The following is a 17,644-nucleotide window of genomic DNA, read 5'->3' on the forward strand; positions in this document are numbered from 1 at the left end:
CTTCTTGTCTGGTTCAGACCACTCCTTAAGGACAAGGTCAGAAAGCACCTTATGTATAGGGAAAACTCTTGCTTTCCTTTTCCCCAGAGCCTCATACATTTGATCATGTCTGGATAACTGAGTTTCTTCCTCCTCAATTTCCAGCGTATCATAGATAGCCCCCATTAGCTCATCTACTTCCTCGAGAGATAATCTATATTTTGAGGCTTTAGATGCTGCTTGATCCTCTTCCTGACCCGAGTCAGTGTCAGAGGATTCGGGGCTAATCAACGTGGGGCTAGGCTCCCTGACCATACGGGGCTCCCCTGAGCTGGGTGTTGTAAGGCATGGTGAGGATGAGATTATAGTTGTTTTACTCGTGGAGGCAGCTGCAGCTGATCCCACGTCAGTGATTAACTCCCGGAGGGACTTAAAGGTCGACGCCATTTCCTCTTTAAAGGAGCCCAAAAACTTTGCTAAAGGGGAATCTGCCTCAGATTTAAGCAAGCTTGCAATGCATTGCTTGCATAGGGCTTTGTTAGAGCCAGAGGACAACCTATTCCCACAATTAGGGCACTTTTTGCGGCCTGTCTTGTCTTCCCTTGGCATCTCTTTAGCCTGAAAATAAGAAGACAAAGGATTTCTTAGCGTCAGCACCATGTCCCTCTTAGAATCACCACTAACAAACAACCTCACTGTGAGTAAACCGCCACCGTGGGGTACTACAGGGCCCAGCCTACAAACACCACCACTCCACCAGAGTAATAGCATGCCCAGCAGCCTACCTGGGTTTGGCTGGTGCCTGTCTCCGCCGGAGTATCCTGGGGAATAGCCTCCATGGTCCCCCTCTGACGCTCCGAATCCCGCCGCTAATCCGGTATAGCTGGACGCTGGTCGGGCTTCACAGGCACAGCGCTGGCTCTCCCTCTCCTCCTTGTACCCTTAGAGACCCGGAACCGGAAGTCTCGGCACGCAGTGATGACGCGGTTCCGCCGGAAGTGAACGCTCGGCGTCTCCGACCCCCTGCAACGAGGAGGGAAGATGGAAGGTTCCACTCACCACTCCTGGGGGAAACCGGCGTCATTCTGCCCCTGGCCACCTCGGCACTGGAAGGAGGAGGGTAACGGGTCTGCTCCGGTTCAGCTGGACGGTACCCGAGCCAAAGAAAAAAGGTATGGACCCAAACTGCAGCCATAAACCAGGACCCGGTCCCTTAGGCTTGCAGGTTCTCAGGCAGCCCCTGAGAGGGGCCTCCAGGTTCCTGGCAACATGTTCCTCCGACGGAGGAAACACAAATGACTGACCAGGGACCTGAGGGACCGCCTTTTGAACTGTGGCAATGTGTTTCCTGTGTCGATGGGAGGAGCTCCATCTCTCTCAAGGGCTGTCCTGGAAGAACACTTGGGAAAAATTGCTGCGCAAATACCGTGCAAGATAAAAAGTTGCAACAACCGCCATTGTATTCTCTAGGGTCTTTGCTAAAAAACATATATAATGTTTGGGGGTTCTATGTAATTTTCTAGCAAAAAAATGATGAATTTTACATGTAGGAGAGAAATGTCAGAATTGGCCTGGATGCAAAGTGGTTAAAGCGCCACTATATAAAAAACAAAAATGTGTACAATGTTCCCTCTACAAAATATGAAACAAGCGGAACTGAATATAGTGTAAATACACATCAATAACTGCATAATCCAACAAAAATTTATGATAAATCAACGTGTACCCAGTGGCTGTCAAATAATATGCTATGAAACAAGATAAATTTTAACAAATACATTGTGACAAATGAATTGTAACAACCTCTATATAAAAAAAATCACCCTGTGAAGTTCAGTGAATATCAAAAAATGACACTGAATTAAATAATTATTCCAAAATATATGATAAAATCTCCAACTCTTATTCAAAAAAAGTCCATCACAGTGAAAGAATTAAATATAGTTTAAGACAAATAAACAATGAATGATGACCAGTGACTCTTAAATAATAAAATCTTGCAGGCACATTCCTCCACCACACAGTAGTGTCTGTGACTCCAGACCCCTGATGTGCTTACACTCACCAGCTGTATATGCCTTACACTTTCATGTTTGGCTATAAGCGCTTTCACCCTCTTTATAGGGTTAAGTGGAAGATCTCTGGGTTCCAGCTAAAAAGACAGGTGCAACTTCCTTGGTTATTCACAAAATGCGCTAACCATGTAATAAAAGAGATTGCTTCCAATTGTGTAATAAAGTCACAAAACTTTTAATCACATAAAATCTCACTGCATTACACTCACATTTGAAAGCTAAAAAAACATGCCAAGGGTTAAATTTCACATCACTCCACGCATCGGTTTGCTGAATAATGGGTGGTCACGGTGGACCCAGGGTATGCGAGACTGTTAGATGTTATCTCACCGTTCCTTGTGCCTGCTATGCACCAATCGGTGTATACCTCAAACATTCGCCAAGTAGCCATGCCTGACATGTTTCATCATAGAATTGACTTATTCATGGGATTGGCCAACAGATGCATGGAATGATGTGAAATTGAATCCTTGTTGTTTTTTTTTAGCTTTCAAATGCGAGTGTAATGCAGTGAGATTTTATGTGATTTAAAGTTTGTGACTTTATTACGCTATTGGAAGCAATCTCTTTTATTGCATGGGGAGCACATTTTGTGAACAACCAAGGAAGTTGCACCTGTCATTTTAGCTGGAACCCAGAGATCTTCCACTTCGGAGTGGTGGAGGAACGTGCCTGCAAGATTTTATTATTAAACTTCTCAGGGTGATTTTTTTATATAGAGGTTTTTACAATTCATTTGTCACAATTTATTTGTTACAATTTATCTTGGTTCACAGCATATTATTTGACAGTCACTGGGTACACATTGATTTACCATACATTTTTGTTGTATTACGCAGTTATTGGTGTGTATTTACACTATATTCAGCACCGCTTGTTTCATATTGTGTAAAGGGAACATTGTACACATACATGTAGACTGCTTGCTGTTGGTTCAGGAATATTGGGGACAGCACTTTACTTGGTTTGTTTTGATGTGTTTGGACCGTACTGTAAACCCCATTAATATTGGTAACTTCTGTTACCTTGTCCTTTGGACCTTAATTTTCTTAACCTTGATTGTTACTTGTTAACTATGAACTCTGTTCCTCGTTGGGAACAAAGAAGATCCTGTTACTGACTTTGAACCTCTATCCTCTATACCAGCTGTGGTACAAAATGCTTCCTTTGGTCGGATAAAGGGGTAGCCCTTCCATAACCCTCTCATTTCTACTCTATTTGCCTTGGGAAACCCATGTTTCCTTTCCTCTAATTCCAATCCCGGACTTTCCCCATATTTATGCGGCTTCTATCCTAGCAAAGAAAAGGGGATTGATGTTGGCCATAAGAGACATGGTCTCATTCGAGCTTAAAAATTCCTTTATTGATCCAGATGGATGTTATATAATCCTGGTTTGTATCATTAACCACTTGCTTACTGGGCACTTAAACCCCCTTCCTGCCCAGACCAATTTTCAGCTTTCAGTGCTCTCACACTTTGAATGACAATTACTCAGTCATACAACACTGTACCCAAATTACATACAAATAGAGCTTTCTTTTGGTGGCATTTGATCACCTCTGGGTTTTTTATTTTCTGCACAATAAATGAAAAAAGACCAAATAAAAAAAAAAAAAAAATTTTTTCTTTGTTTCTGTGATAACATTTAGCAAAATTAGCAATTTTTCTTTATAAATTTTGGCCACAATTTATACTGCTACACATCTTTGGTAAACATAACCCAAATTAGTGCATATTATGTGATCTGTGTGAAATTTATAGAGTCTACAAGCTATGGTGAAAATCATAAAAAAAAAAATCTTTTGTACTAAGGCCTATCTCATTGCTTGAGACCCTAACAAGCCAGGAAAGTACAAATGCCCCCCAAACTACTCCTTTTTGGAAAGTAGACATTCCAATGTATTTAATAAAAGGCATGGTGAGTTATTTGAAGTTGTAATTTTTTCCCACAATTCTTTGTCATTGTCATAGCTTATTTCTCTCACACGGAATGTGCATACCACAAATAACACCCCAAAATACATTCTGCTATAACGATACCACATGTGTGAGACTTTTACACAGCCTGACCACATACAAAGGCCTAACATTGAAATAGCACCTTAGGCATTCTAGGAGCATAAATTACACATTTCATTTCTCAATCACCTATTACAGTATTGAAGGCCCTGGAACACCAGGACAATGGAAACGTCCAGAAAATGACCCCATTTTGGAAAGCTAACACCCTATCGTATAATCTATGAGGCATAATGAGTCTTTTGAATGGTTCATTTTTTCCCGGAAGTTTTTGGAAAATGTGGAAAAAATGAAAACGCATTTTTTTTTTTTTTTTTTACACAAAGTTGTCCGTTTATAAGATATTTCCAACACGTAGCATTTACATAGCAAAAATTACACCAAAAAATACATTCTCCTACTCCTGAGTATAACGATACCACATATGTGAGACGTTTACACAGCCTGGCCACATACAGAGGTGCAACATGCATGGAACACCGTCGGGCGTTCCAGGGACACATAGCATGCACATATCAAGAATTACACCCCCAAATACATTATGCTGAGCAAAGGGTAAAGAAAAGATTACCTGTGGTTTTAGAAGCGCAGTTGTCCACAGGAGGATAGCACTGGTCTAGGCAGCAGGCAGGGACTTGGTCAGCAACAGCGAACACAATTTTTCAGGCAGCAGGCAGGGATACTGTCCATATACAGTCCAGGGTCAGTGCAGAGATATTGTCAGCAGTGCCAAAAATATTGGTCCTGGTAGTAGGCAGGTCCATGTGGTGTGGTCAGTGTGGCATGATGGCAGTAAGTCCTACAGGCAGCAGACAGAAGTAGAGCCTCATTCAGGACAGAATGGGGATGGGGTAGAGGCTTCTCCCACCCAAATCTCTTTGAAGCCTCCGAGTCTGCAGACCCTAATCTAGGAATAAGAAAAGAAAATAGTTTTCTTCATCCAGAAAAACTATTATGGAGCCCCTCACATATGAGACCCTGTCTTGAATCCCACTAGTCCAGTTGCAGAATACAAGATCTGTCCAAGAGGCAGGCAAATATCATGGTCAAACAGTCCAAGGTCAGTTCCAGATCAGGTAGAGGTATGTACAGAATCAGCAGGCATAAGAGTGGTCGAATAACAAGCCAGGGTCAGTTACAGAGCAGGCAGTGGCATAAGGGGTGTGAAGGTGTATGAAGGCAGGAACTGAGGATTATGTTTACCATACTTCACTAATAATTTATTGAAGTATGGTAACGGCGAAAACAGTCACCTATGCAGAGGCTTGGTTGGGAAGGACATTGTGCACAATAATAAGATGTGTCTCTTCTGACGCCTGCTCTGGTACACACCTTACATCTTTTTTGACGTCTTTGGTCTGTTGGTTTGGGAGGAATTTTATTGGGAAAGTGGCGCTCAGAGAGTTTACTAACAACATCTGATTGGATATTTTCTGGTGGGCCGTTCGGGAAAATAAGGGCAGTGAAAACTTCCTCCTGGTAGCCAAAGAAGCGTTTGGGGTTTTGGGTGGAGTTGCGGTAAATGACATAGGAATTGTATATGGCCAATTGAAAAAAATAAATTGCTACTTTTGTATACCAATGGTATGTCCGTCTTGTGGCAAGGTATGGTTCCATCATTTGGTCATTGAAGTCGACTCCCCCCATGAACAAATTATATTCATAAATGCATTTTGTTTCTTTTATGGGGCCATTCCTTCTGGGGATTTCCATGAACGTATCATTGTGGATAGAAGACAACATGTATACATCCCTTCTGTCCCTCCACTTCACTGCCAGAATCTCCTGGTTTCACAGACTTGTCATTTCTCCTTTTCTCAACTTCTTATTTACAAGACTTTGAGGAAAGCCCTTCCGATTCCTTTTTACAGTGCCACATGCTGGCATCTTCTTCCGGTGAAGGTTGTGGAACGGGGCAGAGATGTGTAGAAGTTGTCTACATACAGGTGGTAGCCTTTATCCAGTAAGGGGTATATGAGGTCCCAAACAACGTTCCCGCTGAATCCCAAGTAGTCTGGACAATTAGGGGGCTGCAGCTGGGTGTCCTTCCCTTCGTACACTATGAATGAATATGTGTACCCTGTGGCTCGGTCGCAGTAATTTGTAGATCTTCACCACATAGTGGGCCCTTTTGCTGGGGATAAATTGCTTAATTTTAAGCCTGCCGCTAAATTTATTAAGGGACTCATTCACACATATGTGTTGGTCCGGAGTAAACAATTTGGGGAATGTTTCTGAAAAATAATTAAGTACTGGATGAATTTTGTAAAGCCTGTCGTAATTTGGGTCAATTCCTGGAGGGCACTGGATATTGTTACTGAAATGTAGGAACCTCATGATCATCAGATACCTGGTTCTGGGCATTACCGTGGAGAAGAGCGGTGTGTGGTGGAGGGGGAGGGTTGACCAATAGGTACGCAATTGATTTTTTTTGTTGAGTCCCATGTTAAATGTGAGGCCTAAACTCCTCCACTGTTGAACTCCTTGAACTCCTCCACTGTTAGGTCTCTCCATTCGTAGGGATGGGCATAATAAGATGTTGGATTTTGCAAAATAAATTGTTGCGCATACAGGTTGCACTGGGCCACAATTGACGCCAACATGTCCTCAGTAAAAATTAAATTTAAAAAATGTATTAGGGTAAAATACTCCGTGTCCACCTGGACTCCTGGCTGGGCAGTGAAAGGGGGAACATTGGCCTCTCCTGAATTAGGAGGAAGCCACAAGGGGTTCTGAAGGGTATAGGGAGTAGGGATGAGCTTCGTGTTCGAGTCGAACGTACGTTCGACTCGAACATTGGTCGTTCGGGCGTTCGCCGAATTCCGAACGTTTGAGCCGTTCGTGGCAAAATTTGTGTGGCCCACAATGCACTGCGGTGGCGCAGTGCATTGCTGGCTCATGATTGGCCAAGCATGCACTGTGACCCCGCATGCTTGGCCAATCGCAGCGCCAGCAGCGAGGAGAGCCATGATTGGCCACGGGCGTCCTGCCTGTGGCCAATCATAGCTCAGGCTGTGTAGTGCACGCCCCACACTATATAAGGCCGCCTTTGAGGCGGCCTCGTGTAGTGTGTTGGCATCTGAAGCAGTGGGTGTTCTGTGTACCTTCAACACAGTTACACACCAATCGTTTTTGGCTGATTTCCTATCTTGCTCTTGTGTAGTGGTTACTGTCTGTGCCCTGACCGCAGTATACACCACTATATTTACCTCACCTATATAGCTAGTGATCTAGCTTTAATAATAGAGCTTGCAGTCAGTAGTGTTAGGAGATAGTGCGTGCTGTCTGTGTGCTCTGTACCCAGTACATACCACTATAATCCACCTACATAGCTGTTCTCTATTTGAGCCCAATTGCTATCTGCAGGAGTTATTGGAATTTGTGTGTGCTTCTAGCACAGCACAGCACAGTATACATCTGTATATACCCCTTTAACTCTGCTGTTTTCTGGTTATTGTCTGCGTGCCCTGAACGCAGTATACACCGTGATATTCACCTCACCTATATAGCTAGTGGTCCATCTTTAATAATAGAGCTTGCAGTCAGTAGTGTTAGGAGATAGTGCGTGCTGTCTGCGTGCTCTGTACCCAGTACATACCGCTATAATCCACCTACATAGCTGTTCTCTATTTGGGCCCAATTGTCATCTGCAGGAGTTATTGGAAGTTGTGTGTGCTTCCAGCACAGCACAGTATACATCTGTATATACCCCTTTAACTCTGCTGTTTTCTGGTTATTGTCTGCGTGCCCTGACCGCAGTATACACCGTGATATTCACCTCACCTATATAGCTAGTGGTCCATCTTTAATAATAGCGCTTGCAGTCAGTAGTGTCAGGAGATAGTGCGTGCTGTCTGCGTGCTCTGTACCCAGTACATACCACTATAATCCACCTACATAGCTGTTCTCTATTTGAGCCCAATTGCTATCTGCAGGAGTTATTGGAATTTGTGTGTGCTTCTAGCACAGCACAGCACAGTATACATCTGTATATACCCCTTTAACTCTGCTGTTTTCTGGTTATTGTCTGCGTGCCCTGACCGCAGTATACACCGTGATATTCACCTCACCTATATAGCTAGTGGTCCATCTTTAATAATAGCGCTTGCAGTCAGTAGTGTCAGGAGATAGTGCGTGCTGTCTGCGTGCTCTGTACCCAGTACATACCGCTATAATCCACCTACATAGCTGTTCTCCATTTGGGCCCAATTGTCATCTGCAGGAGTTATTGGAAGTTGTGTGTGCTTCCAGCACAGCACAGTATACATCTGTATATGCCCCTTTATCTCTGCTGTTTTCTGGTTATTGTCTGCGTGCCCTGAACGCAGTATACACCGTGATATTCACCTCACCTATATAGCTAGTGGTCCATCTTTAATAATAGAGCTTGCAGTCAGTAGTGTTAGGAGATAGTGCGTGCTGTCTGCGTGCTCTGTACCCAGTACATACCGCTATAATCCACCTACATAGCTGTTCTCTATTTGGGCCCAATTGTCATCTGCAGGAGTTATTGGAAGTTGTGTGTGCTTCCAGCACAGCACAGTATACATCTGTATATACCCCTTTATCTCTGCTGTTCTATAAAAAAGGCATCTGCAGGAGTTAGTGGGTGTTGTGTGCCTCCAGCACAATATAAACTACCCAACTACTGTTTTACCCAACTCCCTTCAGGCCATTACCATGTCTGGAAGGCCAGCAAGGAGAGGCAGACAGGCGCGAGACGATAAAAGAGGGCAAGCAGGCTCTGTGTCTAGAGACAACAGTGCTGGTCGTGGACGCGGTGCATTGTCATCAGCACGTGGCCATGGGACATGCTTGTCCTTCTTTTCTGCAGCTGGACATGTTGAACCGCAACATGCCAACGACTTGGTAGAGTGGATGACCAAGCCCTCTTCATCCTCCTCATCCTCTCTCACCCAGTCTCAGGGTAGTAGCAAAGCAGCTGCCAACACATCGTCTTCCCTCGTCTCAATGTCATCATCAGTGACTCCTTCCCTAGACCCACCACGTCCTCCTGAGGAGTCTCCTGAACTCTTTGAGCACAGTGTTGGGTACATGCTCCAGGAGGATGCCCAGTGTTTGGTGGGCTCTGATGATGACACTCAGCTAGAGGAAGGCAGTAGCGTGAGCGCAGAGAGAGGGGATGCTCAAGAAGGACAGCAATCTGGCAGTCATGTTCCACAAGCTGCAGCATACTGCCAGGTTTGCTACAGCGATGAAGAGGGAGGGGATGATGAGGGCACTGACTCCACGTGGGTGCCTGGAAGGATGGAGGAGGAGGAGGAGGAGGAGGAGGCACATGTCCAACGAGGCAGGATGCCCTCCGGGGGTCAGCTTAGGGGCAGCACACCAACTGAATCACACCGCAGAGCTCCGCCTGCGCAGAGCGCTTCCTCTGCGCGTTATTCTAAAAGTTCTTTGGTGTGGGCCTTTTTTGAGACGAGTGCATCAGATCGCACCGCTGCTATTTGCAACATATGTCTCAAGCGTATCTCACGTGGCCAAAACATCAGCCGCTTGGGCACCACATGCTTGACCAGACACATGTTGACCTGCCATGCAGCTCGTTGGCAAGCGTACCTCAAAGACCCACACCAAAGAACAAAGCGGACCTCTCCTTGCTCCTCATCAGCTGGCATCTCCAACCCCACTAGACCTTCAGTCCTCTCTGAAACCTGCTCTGAGAGGAATGAAGGTGTAGAATTAGGTGTGTCACAGCCAAGTGCTTCCGGGAACTCTGCTAGTGGTACATCCACATCCGATTATAGCAGGCAAATGTCCCTGCCCCAGCTGCTGGACCGGCGGAAGAAGTTTACTCCCAGCCATCCACATGCCCAGCGGTTGAATGCTAGCTTGGCTAAATTGCTAGCACTTCAACTGCTGCCTTTTCAGTTGGTAGACTCGGCCCCCTTCCGTGAGTTTGTACAATGTGCGGTTCCTCAGTGGCAGGTCCCCAAACGCCACTTTTTCTCACGGAAGGCGATTCCGGCTCTCTACCGGCATGTGGAAGGCAATGCCCTTGCCTCGCTGGTCAGGGCGGTCAGCGGTAAGGTGCATATTACCGCTGACTCATGGTCCAGCAGGCATGGACAGGGACGTTACCTGTCTTTCACGGCCCATTGGGTCACTCTTCTGGCTGCTGGGAAGGATGCAGGACAAGGTGCAGTAGTGTTGGAGGTTGTTCCGCCACCACGCCTCCAAAATGCTACTATTGGTTGTGACACACCTCTCTCCTCCACCCCCTCCTCTTCTTCTTCCTCCATGGCCTCTTCCAGTGCTCTGTCCTCAGAACCAGCGGTGCTCCGTAGGCGTTCCAGGGGCTACGCAAGTACGCAGGCAAAACGATGCCATGCCGTGCTTGCGCTGGTTTGTTTGGGGGACAGGAGCCACACTGGGGCGGATGTTTTGTCAGCTCTGCAGGGGCAGGCCGAGAGGTGGTTGACGCCACGCCAGCTTAAGCCAGGAATGGTGGTTTGCGACAATGGCACCAACCTCCTCTCCGCCCTCCGACAGGGACAACTGACCCATGTGCCCTGTGTAGCTCACGTCCTTAACCTGGTGGTGCAGCGGTTCTTGGGCAGGTACCCCGGCTTACATGATGTCCTGAAGCAGGCCAGGAAAGTCTGTGTGCATTTCCGCCGATCATTTAATGCCTGTGCTCGGCTGGCTGAGCTCCAAAAGGAGTTGAACCTGCCCAAGAAACGCCTTATATGTGACATGCCCACCAGATGGAACTCAACATTGGCCATGCTGCAGCGGCTGCACACGCAGCAGAGGGCCATCAATGAGTACCTGTGCGACTACGGCACCAGGACAGGGTCAGGGGAGCTTGGTTTTTTCTCACCACGCCAGTGGGGCATGATCAGGGATGCATGCACTGTCCTGTCACCGTTTGAGGAGGCCACAAGGATGGTGAGCAGTGACAGTGCATGCATCAGTGACACTGTACCTCTTGTCCACCTCTTGGAGCATACGCTGCGTGGAATAATGGACAGGGCACTTGAGGCAGAACAGAGGCAGGAAGAGGAGGACTTCCTTGCCTCTCAAGGCCCCCTTTATCCAGACAGTGTTCCTGCTGTGCCACCCATCACACAGGAAGAGGGTGAGGAGGAGGAGGATGATTGTGCCAGCATGGAGGTGGAGGCTGGCACTCAGCATCAGCAGCAGCAGTCTTATAGGGATGATTTACAGTCCCAAGAAACACGTGGACTTGTACGTGGCTGGGAGGAGGTAGCTGCGGATCATGTTGTCCTTAGTGACCCAGAGGACTCCGGACCGAATGCCTCAGCTAACCTACGCTGCATGGCCTCCCTGATCCTGCAAAGCCTGCGGAAGGATCCTCGTATTCTTCGGATCAAGGAGAGGGACCATTACTGGCTGGCCACTCTCCTTGATCCACGGTACGAGGGTAAGGTTGCCGACCTTATCTTGCCATCGCAGAGGGAGCAGAGGATGAGACATCTCCGGGAGGCCTTGCAGAAAGCTCTGTGCAAACGCGTTCCCAGAGACTGGGAGGTCACAAACTCCTGGTCCTGGACAACGTGTTGCTGAGGCATCAGTCAGAAGGAGCGGTGGAGAAGGTGGCCGTCTGACTGATGCTTTCAGACAATTTTTTAGTCCGCAGCCCCAAGGTATGATTGGTTCCAGCACCCATCGCCAGCGTCTAATTTACATGGTGCAGGAATACCTAGGGGCAAGGTCAGACTTGGACACCTTTCCCACTGAAAATCCTCTGGCTCACTGGGTCTTGAGGATGGATCACTGGCCAGAGCTTGCACAGTATGCAATTGAGCTACTGGCCTGTCCTGCATCCAGCGTTCTTTCGGAACGCACCTTCAGTGCTGCTGGTGGCTTTGTTACCGATCACAGGGTGCGCCTGTCCACCGAATCAGTTGATCGACTGACCTTCATCAAGATGAATCAGTCTTGGATCACCCACAGCTACCAAGCACCTGAAGCTGATGTAACCGAATAATTTTTTTTGAAATACCACATCCCTTCAAGACTGCCTATGCTGATGCTGAGTGACTGTCCTGTTATGTTGATTGTCTATCCTCTTCCTCCTCCGCTGATATGTTGGAAGAACATTTTTGGTTCTGGGTGATGCCAGCAGCCCAATTTTTCAGCCCCTGTTTAACAGGGGCGTTTAATTACAATTTTTGATGCAATGCTTTGCAGCAGGGCTAATTCCTGCAATAAAACTAGAGTATATGGCAGAGGTTGGAGTGTGGTGGCACCAGCACCAGTGCCTAAGGCCCAATTTTTCTGCCCCTGTTTAACAGGGGCGTTTAATTACAATTTTTGATGCAATGCTTTGCAGCAGGGCTAATTCCTGCAATAAAACTAGAGTATATGGCAGAGGTTTCAGTGTGATGGCACCAGTGCCTAAGGCCCAATTTTTCTGCCCCTGTTTAACAGGGACATGTAATTACAATTCTTGATATAATATTTCACAGGAGGGCCCCTTCCTGTGCCCACCGAGAGTAACGGTGAGGACTTATAGTGTTGATGCACCAGCATCACAACCACCAAAGGTCAATTTTTCTACCACTGTTCAACAATGGCATGTAATTACAATTCTTGATATAATCGTTCACAGCAGGGCGCTCCAGCGCCCACCAAGAGTCACTTTCAGGGCTTACAATGTTGTGGTAAAACCAACACCTTGTTCCGCCATTTCTGCAGAGCATATAGGGCAGGCCCCTACTTACTAACATCCAACTTACAAACATCAGACAGCAGCAAGTGAGATGAAAAAAGATGGACGACAAAACAAATTATACAGGGGTGATAACCCTTCCCTATGTTTTCCAAAAAGCTTAAAAATAGTATTTTTTGACTGGAGCTACACTTAAAAAATGTACCAGTTGAAAATTACAAACAGATTCAACTTAACACAACAAACCTACACAGTCCCTGTCTTGTTTGCACCGCCTGTATACTGCTGTTCTGAGTATATAGGGCCTGGACACCCCCCAGGCACCATATTTAAAGGAATATTTCACTTTTTTTTTTCACTTTAATCGTCATTAAAATCAGTGCTCCCGCCAAAACGGACGTTTTTAAAACCTTTTTTTGCATTGACCCATGTCCCCTGAGGCAGGAGTCAGGTCCCCAAACCCTTTTTAGGATAGTATCTTGCATATTAGCCGTTAAAATTAGCACTTTCCATTTCGAACGTTCGAGTCCCATAGACTTCAATGGGGTTCTAACGTTCATTTCGAACGCGGGGTCCGTTCGAAAGTTCTGGTGCGAACCGAACCGGGGGGTGTTCGGCTCATCCCTAATAGGGAGTATAGGGAAGGCCGGCATGGGTCCTAACCCTTTGGGGCTGATATGACACCCCACTGGTACTTGGCCTTTCTTGCCGAGGCACTGCAGTGTTGGTGGATGGCACTTCGGTGCTGGTGGACACCACTGCCTGACTAGAACGCCTTCGTTTGATGGGCCGGATATCTTCCTCCTCCGATTCAGTCAGTGTTTCACTACTGAGGACTGGCTCATAATTGATGTTGGCTTTAGAATCCGAATTTGAAAGGGAATCTGAAAAAGAGCGCTCCCCGTTGCTCGCGTCGGCCGTGGAAAGAATTTGGTACGCCTCCTCGGCAGAAATGACTCTTTTAGACATGGTTGGCAGGTGTGTGCCAAGCCTGCACTGATGAGGTGGCATTGATGGGCACTGATGAGGCAGCAAAGATGGGCACTGATGAGGCGGCACAGATGTGTACTGATGAAGCTGCACAGAGACGGCACAGGTGGGCACAGATATGCTCTGAGGTGGCACAGATGGGCACTGATGATGTGGCACAGATGGGCACTGATATCCACTGATGAGGTGGCACAGATGGGCACTGATGAGTCGGCAGAGATGTGCACCGATTTATTGCACAGATGTGCACTGATGAGGCGGCAGATGGGCACAGATGGGCACTGCTGAGATGGCACAGATGGGCACTGATTTATTGCACAGATGTGCACTGATGGGACGGCAGATGGGCACCGATTGGTACAGATGGGCACTGATTGCCACTGACGGACACTGGTGGTGCACAGATGGGCACCCACGGTGCACTGATGGCACAAGTGGGCACTGGTGGTGTACAGATGGGCACTGACGGTGCACTGATGGCACAAGAGGGCACAGATGGCACTAGATGGATCACTGGGCACTGTTTGGGCACACTTTTTATAACTCACAGAATCTCTCTCCTCACACGCTGTCTCTGTGTGAGGAGAGAGATTTGGCAATGAGAGATGATCTCATATGTTTACATTTGAGATCATCTCTCATTGGAGGCGGCGATCGCGCTGTAAACGGCCGCTGCGATTGGCCGTTTACAGAGATCTGTGATTGGCTATGTCCAGAGGACACGGCCAACACAGATTTTCCCCGATGCGCGCTCGTAGGAGCGCACGGGGAGCCAGGAAAGGGAACAACGTCAATAGACGTAGTCCCGGCAATGTAGATCCACGCTGTAGCCGTCATTCAGCTATAGGGCAGACCTCAGGAGGTTAATAACATGCCTATTACTTTGACTAATGTTTATGCTCCCAACTCACACCAGATTAAGTTCATCAAAAAGATTATCAAAAAAATATCCCAAGTGCGAGTTGGGAGCATACAATTGTGCAATGATTTTAACACTATAGTTGACAGCAATCTAGACACCACCACTTCGATTAGGAGCCACTCCTCCCTCTTTCGGGACCTCCTTATCAAAGAGGAACTATAGGATGTTTGGCAAGACCAGAATGCTAAATGAAAAATGTTTACATTTTATTCTCCTAGACACAATTTGTACTCTAGGATAGACCTATTTCTAGCAGACAAGCTGATGCTGTAGAGAATTTCCAACTCAGATATACAAGGAATTACGTGGTCTGACCACGACCCAATTTTAATTCAAATGGAGGGGGGGGGGGGGGGATAGTTTTGCAGCAACGCACATTTGGAGGTGCAATGAGTCAGTGATACAAGACTCAGAATTCTTTAAAGAGATTTCCCATAAGCTGGAAGAATTTTTCAGATTTAACAAACCAATGCCACTAGCTCATTTATAAATTGGAACGCCCACAAAGCATGTGCGCGGGGCATTTTTATTAAGATTAAGAAACTCCAGGCTAAAACGCTCAGCAAAAATAACAGCACTCCTAACCAAAATTCGCACACTGGAAACCCAAAACCAAACAAACCCTTCTCCATATCTGGCATCAAAACTATCTGACTTTCGCCATACTCTCAGAGAAACACTATGCACCAAACACGAGCACTACATGAAACTAAAGCTAAACTACTACGCAAACAATAATAAAGCAGGCAAGCTATTAGCCAATAGTCTTGAAATACAGAGAACCAAAACCAGAATTCCCCACAACTATCACCCTACAATGTCAACTAAAGTAGAAAACCCTCAGGAAATAGCAGGTGCGTTCGCAGATTACTACTCTTCACTGTATAACCTTAAGAATGACCCCACCACTCCGCAACCTGCAATAAGAGACACCGGAAATTTTCTTGCCAAACTCAACCTCCCTTCATTATCAAATTCCCACATCCAGTCACTGAACGCTTTGATCATGCCAGAAGAAATATAACAGACCATACTCCCTTCAGATAAAATCCCAGGCCCGAATGGCCTATCAAATACTTATTACAAGACATTTGAACACATTTTGGTTCCCAATGAAGTCAAGGCCGATCACAGGTGGTACTGCCCCCCCTTTGCACGGCGCATGCGCGCGATCAGGAGCACACTGCCCGTGCAGGTCAGTGGCGGTGTGTTCGCTGGAACACTGCTCGTCACCGACAGTGGTAAATAGCCATTGGCTGACAGCTGTTTACCATGTGATCGGCTGTGATCCTTTCACAGCCAATCACTAAATGTAAACAAACCGCGGTAACGAGATGTTACCGCAATCTCCTTCTCATACACGATCTGTGTGTGAGGAGGATAACCTGGTAACATCTCGTTACCGCCTACAGTGTACACCAACACACACTGATCCCCCCCCCCCCCAAATAAAGAGGACCAGTCATCACCCATCAAAGTACCGGTCTCAGTCCATCAGAGTACCCAAGTACCTGTCACAGTCCATCAGAGTACCCGAGTACCTGTCACAGTCCATCAGAGTACCCGAGTACCTGTCGCAGTCCATCAGAGTACCCGAGTACCTGTCGCAGTCCATCAGAGTACCCGAGTACCTGTCGCAGTCCATCAGAGTACCCGAGTACCTGTCGCAGTCCATCAGAGTACCCGAGTACCTGTCTCAATCCATCAGAATACCCGAATACCTGTCACAGTCCATCAGAATACCCGAATACCTGTCACAGTCCATCAGAATACCCGAATACCTGTCACAGTCCATCAGAGTACCCGAGTACCTGTCGCAGTCCATCAGAGTACCCGAGTACCTGTCGCAGTCCATCAGAATACCCGAGTACCTGTCGCAGTCCATCAGAATACCCGAGTACCTGTCGCAGTCCACCAGAATAACCGAGTACCTGTCGCAGTCCATCAGCATAACCGAGTACCTGTCGCAGTCCATCAGAGTACCCGAGTACCTGTCATAGTCCGTCTGAGTATGGGAATAAAAAAGGAAAGTAGAAGTGGCGCTGTCCCCTATTATCCCAAAATGAGAAATGTGCTGTTTAAATGCATTTTTTTTAATTGAATACAAAAAAGATATAGCTAAAATTATGGAAACAATTCTGTGTTAAACCCTCTGGCGGGTGTTGGCGAACTAGTGAGGCTTGTGATCCTTTAAAAATATAAATGTGCTCGACACTCGTTATTTTTCAATGCCTTATCTGAAAAAAACATAATTTGTGTAAAAATAACGTAATTTATGTGAAAAAATGTGTTAGACCTTCTGGTGTATTTATTTGAACTGAAAAATTATTTAAAATAGTTCAAACAGTCTCATATGACAAACACCGTGGAGTGATTGTAGCCTTTCAAATGGTTGAATTAAATAAAAAAAGTTTTTTATAAATTAAGAACAAATAAGATGTGAAATAAAAAGTAAAAATAGGGGCGTGGCTTGCCGGGAGAGAAGATGGCAGCATAACTCCAGAGCTCCATCATACCCTAGCCTACATTTGGCAATATTTGAGGAGACGGACAAGCTTTCACACATCGGATGATGGGGACAGCATCCAGAGGAAATTCACACTCTAGATCGCGATCCCCCAGAGAAAATCCTACTCGGGGAACACAGAATATCCCCGATCTCTTCAGAACACAGAGGGCCAACATGGCGGCCTCTTCCACAGCCTCCTCACAAGATGGGATAATCTTGTTACCGACTCCCTCTCCTCCCGCACCGACAGATCCCCCACCAGCAGCTCTTCAACAACCGAGCCTATTGGATTTACGCACCGTTGCGGCTGACATTAAGGATACCCTCTTCGCCACCATCACGGATCTCAGGAACGGGGCAGGAGACACAACCTTCGGGTGAGAGGACTCCCCGAAAGTGTGGATACCGACCAATTGCTCCGAGTGATATCGTCACTCTTCAACGAACTCCTCGACAAGCCCAATCAATCTACCATATCAATCTAGAGAAT

At 46.6% G+C, this 17,644-nt stretch overlaps 1 protein-coding gene across 4 annotated transcripts in view; it reads right to left on the reverse strand.

The window, feature by feature from the left end:
• The window catches only part of VDAC1 (voltage dependent anion channel 1), a 600,174-nt gene that overhangs the window by 133,188 nt on the left and 449,342 nt on the right, over positions 1-17,644 (reverse strand). Inside the window, exon 5 of one of the 4 annotated variants that reach the window (XM_077473899.1) lies at positions 4,780-4,981. The exons of the other annotated variants lie outside the window; for them this stretch is intronic. Within the exon in view, the coding sequence (XP_077330025.1) occupies positions 4,795-4,981 (187 nt within the window). The 3' untranslated portion in view covers positions 4,780-4,794. Of the gene's footprint in view, positions 1-4,779; positions 4,982-17,644 lie in introns of those variants that run through there. 4 annotated transcript variants of the gene reach the window in all.

The sequence above is a fragment of the Lithobates pipiens genome, unplaced genomic scaffold (assembly GCF_037356315.1).
Source record: "Lithobates pipiens isolate NorthernLeopardFrog02 unplaced genomic scaffold, aLitPip1_a1.2 Scaffold_8, whole genome shotgun sequence".
Classification (NCBI taxonomy): domain Eukaryota; kingdom Metazoa; phylum Chordata; class Amphibia; order Anura; family Ranidae; genus Lithobates; species Lithobates pipiens.